This window comes from Erythrolamprus reginae, chromosome 3 (genome assembly GCF_031021105.1).
Source record: "Erythrolamprus reginae isolate rEryReg1 chromosome 3, rEryReg1.hap1, whole genome shotgun sequence".
Classification (NCBI taxonomy): domain Eukaryota; kingdom Metazoa; phylum Chordata; class Lepidosauria; order Squamata; family Dipsadidae; genus Erythrolamprus; species Erythrolamprus reginae.
In genome coordinates this window covers 124,368,720-124,387,937 of record NC_091952.1, presented here as the reverse complement: position 1 = coordinate 124,387,937, position 19,218 = coordinate 124,368,720, and the positions used below count along the sequence as shown (strand labels likewise).

The following is a 19,218-nucleotide window of genomic DNA, read 5'->3' as shown; positions in this document are numbered from 1 at the left end:
ACATCATATAAATTACATATTAGACTTACTTGCTTAGTTTCTATGATGAAAGGGAGAGGATAAATATAATAAGATGTTATAACATTTGGCACGGGTAGTCATTATATTGTAGCAAACACTTTAGCAAAAACGTTGCTCTAAAAATACTGCTTTTAAATTTTAAAAACTGCTTTGTTTGTTGATGAACAAATAACTGATACAGTGTCGGCGACTAATGGAACGCTTTGCAAAATTGTTGAGCCAAGGGTAGAATTCGAAGTTAGGTCTGTGGTAATACAACTATTTAAAAATGTTTAAAAGGAATGATATGCCTAATCAGCTGATTAAGTCAATTGCAAACTCAATAAGAGAATTGATTTTTATTTCTTTAATACTATTATTCTTTTTGCAATTCTTATTTTTCATCAACAAATTTTGAGATTTGATCATTTGATGGCTATAATCATGTTTTCTCTCTTAGTGTCCCCAGTATTATTTGGAATGCTGGGATTTTTGCTTAATCATGGAACTAAGAAGGATAGAATACTGAATGCAATTGAAACAACAATTATGGAAATTGAGCCCATATTTGATTTATTGTTACAATAAATACATGCACGGAATTGTTATGGGTGGTTTCTCTGCACAAGCGAAGCCTTGATAAATACAGTGAATAAAATAAATGTATTTGGCCCTTTAGAGGCATCCCATAGAAGGAATTTTGTTTTGAATTTTGTTAATGCAGAACAGTTAATCCAAACAGAATATTCTCCTGATCTCTTATGTTGTTTAGAACAGAGATTCCATTTTAGTATGCTATTTGTAGATAACAAATTCTAGATATTACCGGACTCTGTAGTATCATCCCCTAACCCCCAACATTTTACCCTTAGACTAGAGTGTCTTCCGTCCCCTGTTCTATAGTCTCTCCTATATCTCATATTTCTGCTCTATAACCTTCATTGTGTATTATTGTGTATTGGACAAAAAAATAAAAATAAATAAATAAATAAAAATAAAAATAAAAATAAAAAATAAATAATCAATAAATAAATAATAAATATTCATGCACAATAGTCCTTGTTTTGCAACATCTCAGCACAGTGACCATTTGCATTCACAAAACTGATGTAGAGTAACTTTGTGACCAATATCCCCTTTTATAACTTTTGTAGCACCTCTCAAATAGATGCTCACCATTACAGTTAATAGTATATGTTGTCCCATGCCTGACCCTTTTTTTGTCTTCTCTATTTCTTCCTGGGCTGCTTTGCTGCCCGGACCAGGTTGTCCCTAAAAAAAAAAATATGCTGGCCACAAATTAAGAAACTCAACTTTGTGATCTTAATTTAGTCAGCCTGCAGCTGCTTCTTAAAATGGATAAAACCTGAATCAGTTTCACATTAAAGTCTTTTGTTTGTCTCCTAAGAGGTTGGCTAGACAAACAGACAGCTGGAGCACATACTTTTGGATGTGTGTTGGTCATTGTGTGCCTGCTTACTCTCTTATAATCCCTTTTTCTCAGAGGAGAAAAAAATCCAAATAATAATTCTCGGCTTCCTGTTATGCCAGTGTCTGGGTGACCATTCTAAAGGACAGGAGAGGGCGTAAAGGGGACTATAAGATTTGCCCTTTTGCTTGATCTCCTTGTGAGTGGAGTTCCAGAATCTTCTCACTGTATGGGTTCATCTGGCTTTTTGGGGTTCAGCCTTCTGATGACACAAAGCGAAGGAAAACTGAAGTAAAATTGTAATCACAGTTATGGTCACATGATTTGTCACTTAGCAACTGCTTTGCTTAAAGACTGAGTTGCAAGCTCATGTTGTAGTCACTAAACAAGGACTGTAACTTCATGTATTTAAAGCAAAGCAAGGCTAGGATTGCTCAGCTTTCCTTTTGAACAGTTAATATTTGTTTTGCTTTTTCATCTTTTCTTTATAGTTTCACCAGAATATAGAAAAAAAGTCTGTGTAGCCCAATGAAAAGGAATGATACTGTAATAATAATAATAATAATAATAATAATAATAATAATAATTGGTGATGAAAATACAAAATCCAGCATAGTGATCTGGTTTGCTGTGTTGTATTGACATAATAATAATAATAATAATAATAATAATAATAATAATAGTAGTAGTAGTAGTAGTAGTAGTTGTCATTATTATTATTTTTCAACTACTTTTTCGGGCTCATGATCCCACCAGTTCTTTGCCACTGGTAGATGGTAGTTCTGGCACAGATGATCCACTGGAACTTGTCAAAGAACTGGTGGGATCATAAGCCTGAAGATGTGGTCAAAAATGAGCAAGCAAAACTACTGTGGGACTTCCGACTCCTGACTGACCGAATTTTGAAACATAATACACCAGACTTCATGATTGTGGAGAAAAAGAAAATATGGATCATCGACATTGCAATCCCAAGCATAATTGAGGAGAAGCAGCTAGAAAAATTTGCAAAATACAAAGATCTGAAAATCGAGCTGCAACGACTCAGGAATAAGTCAGTGAAAGTGGTCCCAGTGGTTCTTGGCACTTTGGGCGCAGTGCCAAAGGATCTCAGCGGATATTTGAAAACCGTCGGCATTGACAAAATCTCCATCTGTCAATTGCAAAATGCCACTTTACTGGGATTGGCATACATGATTCGCCACTACATCATGCAGTCCTAGGTGCTTGGGAAGCACCCAACTGCTGATGAAATACAAAATCCAGCATACTGATCTCGTTTTCTGTGTCGTATTGTTAATAATAATAATAATAACAACAACAACAACAATAATAAAAATTCTGCATACCCATGAAAAATAATATGCACATAGTAACTGAATTTCAAAGTTGCTCCATTTAAAAATATATATCATCCATATCTTTTTGGAAAGCATAAACTGAAGTCCTCTAAACATTATTGAACTATAGTTCCCATAATCACTGCTTCTGTTGTTCTGTTGCACAATCCTGTTTTATCGTCAACCATGTGCCTATTTATTTTTGATAAGAATATGGCACTGCAGCCATATATCTCTGTGAACTGAGTAACCTTGCAATGAAAATTACAATAAAAGCTTTTATTTTTGGAAGCATTAATTAAACACATCTTTTTGTTCAGAATTAATGGGGGATTCAGGATATAAAAGAAATCTATACAGATTTTTCATCTATCATATTGCCAACATTCACCAAAGTGGGCTCCATAGTGAGGTGGAAAGTGACTATTAATGGAGACTTTTGTTTCTTTTATTATTCTCAAGATATATTTGAGAATGTTGCCTTTTGGATGCATTGTAATCAGAATGTTGCACAAAGACATATATTGTATGCAGTTATATAAAAACTATGGTAACTAAGTATCCTGGATAGAAAACAAACACAATCATGGAAATATAAAACAATCATGTGGATTTGATATGTAGAGAATTATTTGCTGAGAAATTATTAAAGGTCAATGTTTGAGAATATCTGTCTTGGTTTGAACTCCCATTCAGCCACATATCCTTAATCCTGAGCATACACAATTATAATTTTAGGGCCCATGGGAAAATCAGTCATATATAGCTGTTTTGGTTAAAATGTAATTTTATAGCTTTTTAAAAACATTTTAAAATTAATCTATCAGCAGTCCAGAAAAATCCTGCTTCTCCCCAATAATGTTCATATGATGTTGATTTCCAGCAGTCACTTATTTATTTATTTATTTATTTATTTATTTATTTATTTATTTATTTATTTATTGGTTTTGTATGCCGCTCCTCTCCAGAGACTCGGGGCGGCTAACAGCGACAATAAAACAGTGTACAATAGTAATTTGGTATTGATGATTAAAAATCAATTAATATAAAAACCCAAACATACATACATACATACCATGCATAGAATTGTAAAGGCCTAGGGGGAAAGAGGATCTCAATTCCCCCATGCCTGGCGGCAGAGGTGGGTTTTATGTTAAGGAGTGTGCAGAATGACCCTTGAGTTATCAAGGACATGCACAGAGGAAATGTGGAATTCCAGCAGATGTCCAGGAGATATGAATAATTAATTATTCAGTCATACAAAACAGATATGTTAAAGTTCAATAATCTTACACAAATTGATTGTACAGAAGATAACATTAGAAAGGCATTACACAACCTAAAACCATCTTTATCTATTGTACCAGATGGGCTATGTGCATACTTCTTAAAAAAGCTCTCCTCCACCTTGGATGAACCTCTGAGCATAATTTTTTAAAAAATCTTTCAGTACTAGCTCCCTACCCACACTATCGTCACTTGCCACAGTCATCCCTATCTTCAAAAAAGGAGATCCAAGCAACGTTGAAAATTTCAGACCTATCTCTTTGTGTTGTGTCACCTGCAAAGTTATGGAATCAATCATAAACCAATCCATTACACTCCACTTTGAAGCTAATAACCTACTTTCCAATAAACAATTTGGTTTCAGAAAAAAAATATTCTGTAATCTACAACTCTTACACTGTAAAAACATTTGGACCACTCAACTTGACCAAGGTAATCCAATTGATGTGATCTATATTGACTTTTGCAAAGCCTTTGACTCAGTTGTCCACGACAAACTTCTTCTGAAACAAATCCTACGGCATCTCTGGACTACTACACAATTGGTTAACAGCATTCCTATCTAACAGACAACAAGTGGTCAAAATAGGAAGTGCCACTTCTCTTCCTGCTCCTGTTAACATTGGTGTCCCTCAAGGTAGTGTTTTAGGACCCACACTATTCATACCATACATATAACGATCTTTGCGATTGCATCACTAGCAATTGCATTCTCTTTGCAGATGATGTCAAACTATTTAATACTACTGACAATGCTGCTACCCTTCAAAAAGACTTTGACCACCTAGCACAATGGTCTAAAACCTGGCAACTTCAAATTTCCAACACTAAATGCTCTGTCTTACACATTGGCAAAAAAAATCAGAATACTAAATATAAACTTGGAGGAATTGAACTTATTGATAACTCTCAATCTGTCAAAGACCTTGGAGTACTCATATCCAATGACCTAAGTCCTAGAGCCCACTGCAACAACATTGCCAAAAAGGCTTTAAGAGTTGTTAACCTAATTCTTCGCAGCTTCTTCTCTGGTAATTTTGAACTGCTAACAAGAGCTTCCAAAACATTTGTCAGAACAATCCTAGAATACAGCTCACCTGTATGGAACCCACATTGCATATCTGATGTCAACACAATTGAGAGAGTCCAGAAATATTTCACAAGAAGAGTCCTTCATTCCTCTTCTCACAACAAAATACCTTACTCTGCCAGACTTGAAATTCTTGGTTTAGACAACTTACAACTCCGTCGTCATAAAATCATATACCAAACTGTCCTACCTGTTAACGACGACTTCACCTTCAACCGCAACAACACGCAAGCAGGAAATCGATTTAAACTAAATGTCAACCACTCCAAACTTGACTGCAAAAAATACGACTTCAGCAACAGAGTAATCAACGCCTGGAATGCATTACCTGATTCTGTGGTTTCTACTCCTAACCCCAAAACCTTTAACCTTAGACTATCTACAGTTGACCTCTCCCCCTTTCTAAGAGGTCTGTAAGGGGCGTGCATAAGCACACCACTGTGCCTACCATCCCTGTCCTATTGTCTTCTTTTGTTACTTTTTATCATTACTTATCTAATGTTTTATTTGTACAAATTATCACCCTATAATTGTTTGAATAAATAAATAAATAAATAAATAAATAAATAAATAAATAAATAAATAAAAAGTTTTTACTTTAGAAATAGCACCGTATAGTTAAACAGTCCGGTCATACACATTCAAATCAGTCAATATCTATCAATTCAACAATAATATTACAAGCCTGTCTTTGTCTTATATATCACACATACATTATAGCTTACAAATACATCAAATTGCCATCGAACACACAGAGCTTACTACATCAGTCACAGTGAATCAGCAGAAAGAACAGAGAGAGCAGAGAGAGAGAATCATGCTCTTTGGCTCCCTCTTATGGTAATTTTGCAACACACCTCTTAAAGCTATAGTTCTTCAATACATACAAACATTCATTGTTAGCTTGTTTACATATTGCAAACCCAACGGTCTTGTACAAAGTCCTAACAACCTATGTGCTAGGGCTAGCCAAATGTTGGCAGGAAACCTTTATACATGCCACTGTATGGATATTAACTTCTTCATGTTGGTCTCCTTGTGCCTTATTTACCACAATCCTTTCTATGGCTGAAGCTGACATAGTTGCTATCACGCAGACATGCTTTTAGGAGCCAGTATCCTATGAACAAAAGGGTTACAGTATTTGGACTTTTATATGGCAGGTGCCCGGAATTTGAAGATCCCTTATTCACAGACATCCTGGGAACTATAATTCTGTGAAGAACAAGAGAATGCTTGAGAAAAAAAATGCTTAGCACATCTTGGTCAAACTATTTTTCTTTGAATCTGGAGGGAAAAAACCCTAATAAATTGACGTGAACCAAATATCCTGGTAGGGTAGACATGTTTAGCCAACCCAAGAATAGCTAATCAATATTCATTTGGAATGTTGCTATGTTTCTATTGGTTGAGGTATGTGTGTTCTATAAGGTCTTATATTTCATATATTGTATAGGACATGTTTCTGCTCATCCAATTTAATTAGTTCTATTTGTTATGATCAGCGCTTTTCCCAAACCATGACAGCATTTTTCAATAGAATAAGATGGGTTGTTTGATACTGATCTTCTGTGATAATAATGCCTCAAGATCCTCATTACACTAATAACCTAAAGCCACCCATGGCTTTCAATGTTCATATGATGAAAGAAGTTCTTTGATGTTCGATATCTGATTCAGCCTTTATTATTTGGACCACATACCTAAGGCTCTGTTTGCATTAGGAAAATGTTAAAATTCAAGTTAAGATATATTTTAAAAATATGTATACATTCATTGTGATCAAAATAAGATAGTTAGTTGCAATTAAGCACCAAAGCTCTGGACTATTATTCCCCTAGGCTCTTCCTTGTTCTCATTTAAAATACTATTCCATGGATTTCTTGGTGCTCTCTGAGCTTGCTTGTCTGTTTGCAGATGTTTCGTTTACCCAGTTGGATAACGTCATCAGTGAAAGTCAGTGATGTTATCTAGTTGTGTATCATTGATGATACATAGTTGGGTAGTGAATCATCTGCAATTACTGCTCAGAGAGCAGTAAGAACTCCAAAGTTCAACCCTGAGGTTCAGATATGTTCTTCTACTGAAAATGCTATTCACCAGATTTTGAACCTGTAGAAATCGATACTAGTGTTAAAATATGCTGTTCCCTTTGCTGATCCCTGTTGTGCTATAGACTGAAGGTCATCTAATTTATTTATTCAATTTCTATAGCCGCTCAACTCAAGTGTCTACTGCCATTAGAGACACCAAGTGTCTCTAATGGCAGTAGCCTTATTTTCCCTATGCAGGGCAGGTTAAGGAAAAGAATTGATGGATTTTCCTGGCTATATTCCCTTCCCTTCAAAAATAATTAGGAAAATATTCATCGATCACTCCTCTTAATGTAGTCTAGGGCTGAGGAGGAGACAGGTTTGGATGGCTGCCTTTAACATTTGATTTAGATCACTTGATTGAGATTGATGGGTTAGCCTTTGTCCAAATTCAGTCCAGGTTTGGAACAAGGGGAAGGAGAAGGGGAAGGAGAAGGGGCTCAGCAGTGTTTCTCAACCAAGGAGCCAGCCAGAAGGACTGACCGGGGGGGGGGGGGGAGAGAGAAGGGGAACCTCCCGAGCTGCCGAGACTTGTCAAAGGCCCAGACGGTTCGACTTTCTCCTACCAGGTGCCGGTTTCGCCTGCCTCTTCAGGAATCCGCCTGGGTTGTATCCAGGAGGATGTCTAGGCCGGTGTGGGTGGCTTGACGGAAGGCTACCCACCTTGGAAACACCCATGAAAATCGACTGCTGTGCCGGCTAACTCTGCACTGCAGTTGATCTTCATAAAAAAGCGGGACATTTTTCAAACGCTGCAGGACGCGGGACAAATGATCAGAAATCGGGACAGTCCCACTGAAAGCAGGACGTCTGGTCACCTTACATTGGAAGAATAACTAAAATACAGTCAAGAGCATACACTGAAACTAGTGCACCATTAGCTTCTCTGTGCCTTTTTTCAATTTTCTTGTTCTTAGCCATTGCCAGGTCTTGGTGTTATCTGCTTTGGCTTTTATGGTATATAGAGATGAAATTGGTCTACAAAAAAGACCAAATGAACAGAAAAGAAAAATGGCAAGGTAAAATATCACATGACCAGTACATTTTTAAAAATCCCTAACAGGCAAAGCAGATAACAGCAAAACCTGGTAATGGCCAAGGGCAAGAACATTGAGAGGCTAATTTTGGCTGTTCAAGACCAAGCCTTAAGCCCTAATTAATATTGGCAAGAAATGATTTTGGCTTAAGAAATATCTGTTCACACACTGATGCTGAGATCATTTCCATTGTACTGATTTAAAAACAAATGAAACATCTCTACAAGCAGCGCAGAACAGAACTAAACAAAATTCCAATGAATACAATTTCACGGGTGGATTGGTTAACAAACAAATGGTTTTATGTTTCATCAGTCCAGCAAACCAGGACAAAATGTAAAACAGGAGCGAAAGCATGGTCTATGGTCACATGAAATACAGGAGACAGACACTTTGCGATGGAACTAAGACAGACTGAGGATGAAGAAATTTGTTTGTTATCTTCCAGCATCTGTAAATGGGTCATCCTGTGCCAAGGTGTAGGAAGTCCCCCCCGCCCAGATTAAAATATTCTTTATTCTTAATATTAAAAAGAGGCAGGGTAGAATATTTCCCCAAGAGAGAACTGGAGAAAAATCTTAACAAAGGCAGAAAGCAGCCCCAGTCTTCCTGCCATAGGAAAGCAGCTTTCAACAAAGATGATCTTTAGGAATTCAGATTTTTTTATCTATTAAGAAAGACTGGGCCAATCTATTCATAAGCAAAACAACTTCAGCCATGACCCCCATAGCTGATGGGACTAAGAATTTACACACACCCTCCCCAAATTCTACGGACAGGACATGACCTTTAGGACATAATAGGATTAACCCACCACCATTGAAATAGTAAAAGACACAAGGCTCACTACCTTGCACATCTCCCTGGAGCATCTCAATCACAAAATCCCAGAACTCTATAAAGATCCATACTCTCACTCAGCCATTTTGTCAGTCACCCCGGAAACATTGCTGCTGTCACTAGAGTTTCTGGAAACCAAATATGGTGAACCTTCTTTCCTTCCAGTTAGCTTCCATTTCATTTCCACATTTTTCTCCCAGCTTGGAACCGGACCAGATAATTCTTCCATCAAAGGCAAACAGAATGTATGAAAAATCTATTGATTTATAAGAGGCTTTCAATGACTTCTAATATTCTTATATCATTATAAGTAACTTTCACCTTTGAAGTTATCATAGTTTCCATGGAATAGAAGTACAAATGTTCTTATATTTAGTAGAATGGCACTGTTTAGGTCAGGAACATCTGATTTTATGAAATATTATTTTCTCTATTTTTATCCTTTTACATTAATATTAAACATTTCCTCTTTCTCAGATCCTTTTGGCCTCTTATTGAAAGAGGTTCAATCCTTAACTGAGAAGAATATGTAATTGCATCGCCAATCCTTTTAAAGTTTGAAATGTATGATCTAGGCTACAGAAGAAAGTGAAGAATACCTCTTGAAAATTAAAATGTAATTTAGAAAGGAAAGAAGAACTACATTCCACCAATGTAGTTTATCAGATTAGGAAAAATATCTGGTGTGTATGTGTGTATTATGTTTGTGTGTTGTGTGTGTGTATTTGTAGGAGGAATTTTTCTCTCTAAATCATTTTATGGAGAAGGAATGAAGTATCTTAAATGAAGTATCTTAAATGTCAGGAGGGAAGTGTTTTTAATAGGAAAGTGAACACAAGAACAAGGGGACACAATCTGAAGTTAGTTGGGGGAAAGATCAAAAGCAACATGAGAAAATATTATTTTACTGAAAGAGTAGTAGATCCTTGGAACAAACTTCCAGCAGACGTGGTAGATAAATCCACAGTAACTGAATTTAAACATGCCTGGGATAAAGATATATCCATCCTAAGATAAAATACAGAAAATAGTATAAGGGCAGACTAGATGGACCATGAGGTCTTTTTCTGCCATCAGACTTCTATGTTTCTATGTTTCTATGTCTTTCCCTATACAGTTCATGGACAATACACAGCACTTCTAGGTAATATTTTTTCACACATTCAATCACAGTTTTAAAACACTCCTTGAAGTTTCCTCGTGTTTTTAAGAATCTGCTTTTGAATGGGGCTTTTATTTATCCTCCAATGCGTGCAACACACCCACATACAGGTTTCTGACTATGAATATAAAGCTGAGTTGATATTATTGCAATGGCAGCAGTTTGCTGGCTCAAACCACTTCTATAGATTAAGCCATTTCAAGGAACTGCATAGATGTCACAAGGCTATAGTTCATGCCTACAGAGAGACTTAATCATAATTTATTTGATTAATCTAACCATTTACATGAATGTGTGCTTGGCCTGACGTATACTGAATGCTGACTGTATAGAACAACCCTCAGTTACGTAAGCTTTCCGTGTGTATGTGACATGTTGAAATGTACTTTAGTTGCTTTCTGGATTATGATCTCTGACTCATTCCAATCTCACCAAATAGTGAGACAGTCAGAAAGCTTTCTGATGATTCTGCTTTTCTAAATGCTGTTTTACAACTGCTTGGAAGAAGAATGGGGGTTTTGTATACGTGTGTGTGGGGTGGTGGGGAAGGGGTGTACACCAGAGATGGGTTTCTTCTGGTTTGGACCAGTTTGCCTGAACTGGTAGCAAACCACTGGTGATGTCACAATGACCTCAGGGAACTGGTTTGGTCAGTGCACGTCCATGGGCACTGCTATCTTTTTAATTTTAAATTTTTTTTTAAAAAATTTCCAGCCTTTTTTTTTCTGCACATGAGCAGAAGCTGAGTTCCAGCACTGTGCATACATTGCTATCTTGTTTTCATGTTTTGTGCGGGTGGGTGAGGTTTTTTTGGATTTTTCACCACTGCGCATACGTGTTCGAGGTGCTGCCATGCAGCACGGGAGGAAGTGAACTGGCAGTGAGCTAAATTAGAACCAGTAATGGTTTCCTAATGGAACGGGAGTGGGAGGGGTGCCACACTGGTAGCAGAAATGAAGCTGAGCACGCAGTTCCGAGTGACCAGCGGGCGGGTGCATGTGTCGAAGTGAGATTTGGCTTCTGCACATGTGCAGGAAGTAAAATGTCACAAGAGGACACACACGCATGTGAAATTTGTGTGATTTTTGGCGGTTTTTTGCTTCCGCGCATGTGTGGAAACAAAAAAGTTGCCGAAATCTCGCACACCTACATGGCTTCTCACGAGATTTGATTACTGCGCATGCGCAGAAGCGAAATCTTGCTCCAAAGTGTGTGCAAGCCTGCCAGACGGCACACACCGGTCACTCGGAGCTGCACGCGCATCCACACAGGAAGTGGCGGTAGGTTGGAACCCCCACATGTTCTGTTCCGAGTCTTCGGAGAGGGGTGGCATACAAGTCTAATTAATAATAATAATAATAATAATAATAATAATAATAATTGACCCACTCCTGGTATACACATGCACACACAGCAAAACCTCCATTCTTCTGCTTCCACACATGCTTTTATTCATTCACCTTGTGAACTGAGTAGGCTTTTTTTTTTTAAGCTAAAAGCCATTCACGCAAGTCAAATGCTTGGCATTTTATTGACGCAATGTGCAAATAATATTGACAAATCTGGAACTAGCTACCAAGCAGGCTTCTCACCTCTTAGTTAATATGCACATTCTTAACCTTGGAGACAATGGCAATAATACACTCATAACTTTTTCCACATACTTGTCTTGCATAACAATTGTTGTAATATTCTGTTTCCTTGACTCCGTTGCTGACTTCACCAGTTCACGCCCTAATGGAAAGGTTTCTACTGAATAGGGACTCTTGTGCAGTTGGCACTTCTGTGGGCAGCAGACATCTTTATAGAAAATAAACATGACAGCTTGTGATGAGACATTGACAAATGCCTTGGAATATTTGGGAGGTCATCTTTTCACTGGTTTGCATGCAAGTGGATGAAACAGAGACATTTTATTCTGGAAAAGCATTATCCAGTGCTTCGATTTCCATGAGATTAATTTACCTGGAGGAAACTATTAAAGAGTTTTTTTCCCCTTGATGTAACTTGTAAAGCCTGAGCACTTCTGACTCCATATGCTATGAGCATGATGGGCTGCCAAAATGTTTACTGCCACGCTGCGGGCATGGCTTATTTTGTGGGTGTGGCTTGATGGTCATGTGACTGGATAGGAGTGGCTTGCCAGTCATGTGACCAGGTGGGAGTGGTTTGACAATCATGTGACCAGGGGGTGGCTTAACAGTCATGTGACTGGGTGGGAGTGGCTTACCGACCAAGATAAGTTTTCAAATAGGTGCTTGGATTCTTTTTCAGTTGATTAAGTCACATTATTTGAATAGTTAGAAAAAGGACAAATGGTAGACAACATTATTTGATGAGGAGCACAGTAACATTTTAAGGTTTTGTACTGAACCCACAAGGTTCAGTATGATAACAGATTAGGCAAGTAGCTCAATGTTCTTTAATTGCTATAAAACTTCAGTTCTAGATAATTATTAAAATGATTAAAGTGTTTATGGGTAAAAACATACTATTTAATTATTTTCTAGTTTAAAAGTAATTAAGGATCATACTAAGGTTCTAGAGAAGGAAGGACAATAAAAAAACCTATTTTCAATAAATAGTGCATAAACTTACTACCCCCACTGTGTCCAGTCCCCACCCCCACCCCCATGGAGGCAGCATCTCATTACTGACTATGAGTCATGAAAACAGCAGATCAGCACATTCTCTATAGACTTTTGAGCTCATTACGGTGTTTATTATATTGACTAACCATTTCTACTTTGGGGTGGATGTATAGTTGAAGATGTAATACTGTCCATTGTTTTAGTATAAAAATAAATTGTGGTTAATATACAGTGTTCCCTCGCTTTTCGCGGGGGATGCGTTCCGAGACCGCCCGCGAAAGTCGAATTTCCACGAAGTAGAGATACGGAAGTAAATACACTATTTTTGGCTATGAAACAGTATCACAGACCTTCCCTTAACACTTTAAACCCCTAAATTGCAATTTTCCATTCCCTTAGCAACTATTTAGATTATTACTCACCGTGTTTATTTATTAAAGTTTATTTAAAAAATATTTATTAAAAGCAGATGAAAGTTTGGTGATGACATATGATGTCATTGGGTGGGAAAACCCGTGGTATAGGGAAAAACCCCGCAAAGTATTTTTTAATTAATATTTTTGAAAAACTGTGGTATAGACTTTTCACGAAGTTCGAACCCGCGAAAATCGAGGGAACACTGTAATGCAATGAAATTACCACAGACACATCTGCTGTTTAGGATCAACCTCATTCTAGTGCCCTTCAAATGTGTTAGGACTACAGCTCCCAGAATTCCTCAGCTAGTGTAGCCATTGGCCTGGAGTTCATGGAGCTGTAATCCCAACATTTTTTAAAGAACTTGATGGAAAAAAATAGAATTGACAGTTTCCAAGATTCCAAGTTGTACTGGAACAGAACAGCCAACATTTGTGGGTATTGTTGTTTTGAGAAACATTTACAGAGAGATTGCCCTTGAACTGGGAAAATTTGTTTATTTTTATATGTGCTTATCCATTGCAAATCCGTTCTTGTAATTTTTGTATTAATCTGTGTTCTTTTTCCCTAAAAAGGATACAGAAAAATTCAAACTTAAATATATAATGCATTATCCATGAGAAGAATTCTAGTTTATTTATTGCATATAATAGTTATCATAATTTATGTTGAGCTTTTTAAAAATGGAAAGCAGTTCACAGATGTTTTAAATTAATATATACATATTTTATTTCTGATTATTTACATGGTCTGAAAGTATTATGCTAAGAAGCAATATTGGCACAATTGCAGCAAGGAAGAAAAAAGATTTATATATTTCTTTTCTTTGTGGTTGTTTTTTAAACTTTCACTTTGTTTTTATTTTAGTTATGTCTTGAGTACTTTATATGCTGAAAGGCAGAGTACAAATTAAATAAGCAACTTAACATTCTGATCTAAATTTTAGTAGAGGTGTTGTGCATCAACTTAATTTACATTAGAATTTGCTAGGGTCAGATCTACTGTGAAAATAGAAGAGAACAGGACAGAATAGAATTCTTTATTGGCCAAGTGTGATTGGGCACACAAGGAATTTGTGTTTGGTGTATAAGCTCTCAGTGTACATAAAATAAAAGATACACTTGTCAAGATTCATGAGGTAGAACACTTAATGATTGTCATAGGGTACAAATAAATGAGTTTTTATGTGAAGCTCATCAGGCAAAGGAAATAACAAATATTTTACCCCTTTTTGATATTTTTATCTTGAATCTTTTGTCAACACTTCTATTGTTTTCTGAAAGATATGAAATATATAGTTGGATTTTAAAGTTTTCTCCTAATCCTCAGTTAATGAGTTGATTAATCCAGTTTGATACTCAGGGTATTTTTTTGGAATGAATATGCTAAGGATTCCAGAGTTATTCCTGCTCAGAGCAATCAGAATAAAACGCTCAATCAGAATCCATTGTTCACCCAGAATGTGGGAAGAGCCTGGAAGGCGAATATGTACAGATGCCACCATTATCCCTAGATACCTACAAGGCTGTGGAAAGTCCCCAGGGAAACACCCATCTTGATATCCTGTATCTCTTATGTGCCAGCCTTGCTGGGTGGAGTGTGATATATATACATTATATAGAGATTATTTATTCATTTATTAGATTAATTTATTTATTAGATTTGTATGCCGCCCCTTTCCGAAGACTCGGAGCGGCTCACAACAGCAATACAAAATATAAATCCAGTGATTAAAAAGCAAAACAGTTAAAAACCCTTGATTTAAAAACACTCATACAACCCAAACATAAAACGGAGTGGCCGATGGGAATCAATTTCCCCATGCCTGGCGGCAAAGGTGGGTTTTAGGAGTTTGTGAAAGGCAAGGAGGGTGGGGGCAGTCCTAATCTCCGGGGGGAGTTGATTCCAGAGGGCCGGGGCCACCACAGAGAAGGCTCTTCCCTTGGGTCCTGCCAGACGGCATTGTTTTGTCGACGGGACCCAGAGAAGGCCAACTCTGTAGGACCTAATCGGTCGCTGGAATTCGTGCGGCAGAAGGCAGTCCCGCATGTATTCTGGTCCGATGCCATGAAGGGCTTTATAGGTCATAACCAATATATATATTCATAGACTGTATATATGAATCTCTGCGTGTTCGGGATTTTCTGTCTTTTAGGAGCTTGACTTCGTCCAACTGAATAAACACATATGCTTAAAGGCCTGGTATTTTGTCTCTATTACATCTCGAATTTGGCACACTGTCATCTTGGGATTTCTGAAGACTGAGGAACACACTCTCTTTCCTAACTATTTTTTAAAAAAACTGCATTCATTTTCCCTTTCAAATGGGCTAATTACACAAAACAGAAAAGCACTGGACAAATTTGTAACAAAATTCAATTTCTGGAGATAGAGATCCACGTGTTTATCTAATTATGCAGTTGTTTAATGAATCTGGCTGTTGATGTTTTCAGGATGTTTTGTTTTATATACAAGTTCCATTAGTTATGAATGCTAGAGAAATAGGCCTTCTTAAAATGTACTATAAATTATGCCCAGCTCTATTTCCTGTATCAGACCCAATGATTCTGAATTCAACTTGTAAATTGGAGAGCTGGCCTTTAGATATTGGGCTATATTAGACATTTTATTTCCATAAGAAAGGAAATATACTGCCCAAAAAAAATAAAGGGAACACTTAAACAACAGAATATAACTCCAAGAAAATCAAACTTCTGTGAAATCAAACTGTCCAGTTAGGAAGCAACACAGATTGACAATCAATTTCACATGTTGTCAGCACATTCAACTTTGTACAGAACAAAATATTCAATGAGAATATTTCATTCATTCAGATCTAGGATGTGTTATTTGTGTGTTCCCTTAATTTTTTTGAGCAGTGTAGAAATAGTATTTTGACTACACCACAGGGAGGGTAGAGGCTTCTCCCTGCCTTTTCCGGCCCTGTTTCCTCCCAGGAGATTCCTAGAGAGGCCCCACGGAGGCTTCTCCCTGCCTTTTCTGGTTACAGTTTCGGAGGCTCGGGTTTGTAAGTGGAAAATGGTTCTTGAGAAGAGGCAAAAAAATCTTGAACGCCCGGTTCTTATCTAGAAAAGTTCGTAAGTAGAGGTGTTCTTAGGTAGAGGTACCACTTTATATTCATTTCAAGAATGAATATGTCCTAATCAAGGAACTAGTACGTATAGTATATTATCAGTGATGGCAAACCTTTTTTCCCTTGGGTGCCAAAAGAGTGTGCATGCATGCTATTTCGCATGTGTGAGTGCTCACACTCATAATTCAATGTTGGGGAGGATGAGAACAGCCTCCCCCACATCCTTGAGGCCCTCTGGAAGTCGGAAACGGCCTGTTTCCCAACTTTTGGTGGACCAAGTAGGCTTGTGTTTCACCCTTCCCAGGCTCCAAAGGCTTCCCTGGAGCTGGGGGAGGGTAAAAATGCCCTCCCCATCCCCCGGAGGCTCTCTGGAAGCCAAAACCCACTCCCAGAGCCTCTGTGCAAGTCAAAAACCAGCTAGCCAGCACACACATGCACACTGGAGTTGAGTTAGGGCAACGGCCCACATGCCAGCAGATATGGATTCGAGTGCCATCTGTAGCACCCATAGGTTCGCCATCACTGGTATATATGGTTAGAGGTATAACAAGGTATAACTGGTTAGAGGTATAACAACTAGGAAGAGGGAGATTATGATCCCGCTATATAGAATGCTGGTGAGACCACATTTGGAATAATGTGTTCAGTTCTGGAGACCTCACCTACAAAAAGATATTGACAAAATTGTACGGGTCCAAAGATGGGCTACAAGAATGGTGGAAGGTCTTAAGCATAAAACGTATCAGGAAAGACTTAATGAACTCAATCTGTATAGTCTGGAGGACAGAAGGAAAAGGGGGGGACATGTTCAAAATATTTAAATATGTTAAAGGGTTAAATAAGATCCAGGAGGGAAGTGTTTTTAATAGGAAAGTGAACACAAGAATAAGGGGACACAATCTGAAGTTAGTTGGGGGAAAGATCAGAAGCAACATGAGAAAATATTATTTTACTGAAAGAGTAGTAGATCCTTGGAACAAACTTCCAGTAGATGTGGTAGATAAATCCACAGTAACTGAATTTAAACATGCCTGGGATGAACATATATCCATCCTAAGATAAAATACAGAAAATAGTATAAGGGCAGACTAGATGGACCATGAGGTCTTTTTCTGCCGTCAGACTTCTATGTTTCTATGTTTCTATATGAATACGCCTAATCAAGAAACCATTAACAGTGACAGGACCAGCCACAAATATGTAAACACAGAGCAAACGCCACTCCTTTCTACCACTAATGACATTACTAGTTTGGTAGTGAAGGACCTCAAGAAAACAACGAAACTTAGAGTCCACTGAGAGGGGCAGCATACAAATCCAATAAATAAATAAATAATACTTAGACTTATATACCGCTTCACGGTGCTTTGCAGCCCTCTAAGCGGATGTTTTGCTTTTTAATAAGGGTTTTTTAGTTACTTTAATATTAGATTTGTCATATATTGTTTTATTATTGTTGTGAGCCGCCCCGAGTCTATGGAGAGGGGCGGCATACAAATCTAATAAATAAATAAAGAAATAGATAGATAGATACATAGATAAATAAATAAATAAATAAATATCAAGGACCCCATGTATTCATTTCAGAATTTAGCCAGAATCTGAAAGACCAGGGACAATGACTTCCTTTCACGTATTCTTTTCTTGACCAACTTGAAGTTTATATAGTAAACCTTTCTAGTAAAAAGGCGATACCTTCCCAAAAATTTGGACTACAGCAATTGCTATTGACAGACATCATGATTTAACAAGTTACAAACTGAAACGTTTATAAGCAAGGCCCTTTTCATAGCTACTTGGATTAACCTTATGGAAACGATACAAATGATAAATACATTAGAAGTAAAACTGGGGAGGGAGGGAATGATGTTTGGGAAATTGCTTCTCTTTTTACAAAAATAATAAAAACACGGCATCTTACCTTTGCGCCATCAGAGTGCAAGAATCCGTACAAGTAGTAGTCCTCCCCTGCCACAGTTCACAAAGGAGCAGGTCAGAGTGAATAGATAAAAAAATCCAAGTTAAAAGGGCTTTGAGCTTTACTGACGTAAGAAAAGTGGCCCGTGGAAGCCTGGCAAATTCTAGCCATCTAGCATTGATTTCAACAGGACAACTGCACAAGGGCTTCCTGACCTTACATTAAGCTAATCTGGTGAATGTTTAACCTCAGTAAATGCGGGGATTTCAATACAATTATGAAATGATTGGAATGTATGTGTACCTGGCAACGTCATTGTTCAGGGTAAACACCGGTGGACAGGAAGGCGGTGGCAGCAAGAGGAGTGGCCATTAGTGGCGATTCTTTCATTTTGCCAGAAAAAAAAAATGACTCACAGATTTTGAATTTCATTAACCCATCTAATCACCTTTGGCAGAAAACTAGATTTATACAGATTAGGCCAATTTGTAGGTAGATGGAAAAAAGAAAACGCAACAGAATGCTTCCTTCCAAATATTTATTTATTTTTTGAATGGGTACAATTATCAGCTAATAATTTGTTTCTTATTATTCTAATTCGTGCCTTAACCGATAGAGCTAACATTCCATTTGTGTTTTAAAAAAACCCACTGGATTTTCATTAGGAGTAAAATGTTGTAGTCCATTACAAGTAAAAGGCTCTAGTCAAGTGAGAAGTCTCCCCCCTGTGGAGAATTCTAGGTATTACAACAATTAAACCAAAGAGTCAGATGGATTGCAGAAAGGCATCTTTAATGTTTGCTTGTTTTTGCTATGATTGCATTGCCCAAAACAGTGGGCACGGTGGTGCAGTGGTTAGAGTGCAGTACTGCAGGCTACGTCTGCTGATCACCAGCTGCTAGTAGTTTGGCAGATCCAAT

The 19,218-nt window shown here is 37.5% G+C and overlaps 1 protein-coding gene across 2 annotated transcripts in view; it reads right to left on the bottom strand.

The window, feature by feature from the left end:
* Nucleotides 1-18,569, bottom strand: part of PALMD (palmdelphin) — an 88,043-nt gene extending 69,474 nt beyond the window's left edge. The window contains exons 1-2 of one of the 2 annotated variants that reach the window (XM_070746570.1): nt 18,302-18,492; nt 11,943-12,078 (exon numbers count right to left, since the gene is read on the bottom strand). In XM_070746570.1, coding sequence (XP_070602671.1) covers nt 11,943-11,953 — 11 coding nt within the window. In that variant the 5' untranslated portion in view covers nt 11,954-12,078; nt 18,302-18,492. Of the gene's footprint in view, nt 1-11,942; nt 12,079-18,301 lie in introns of both variants that reach the window. The other variant, XM_070746569.1, reaches the window with a different exon arrangement.
* Between the last annotated feature and the right edge of the window lie 649 nt (nt 18,570-19,218).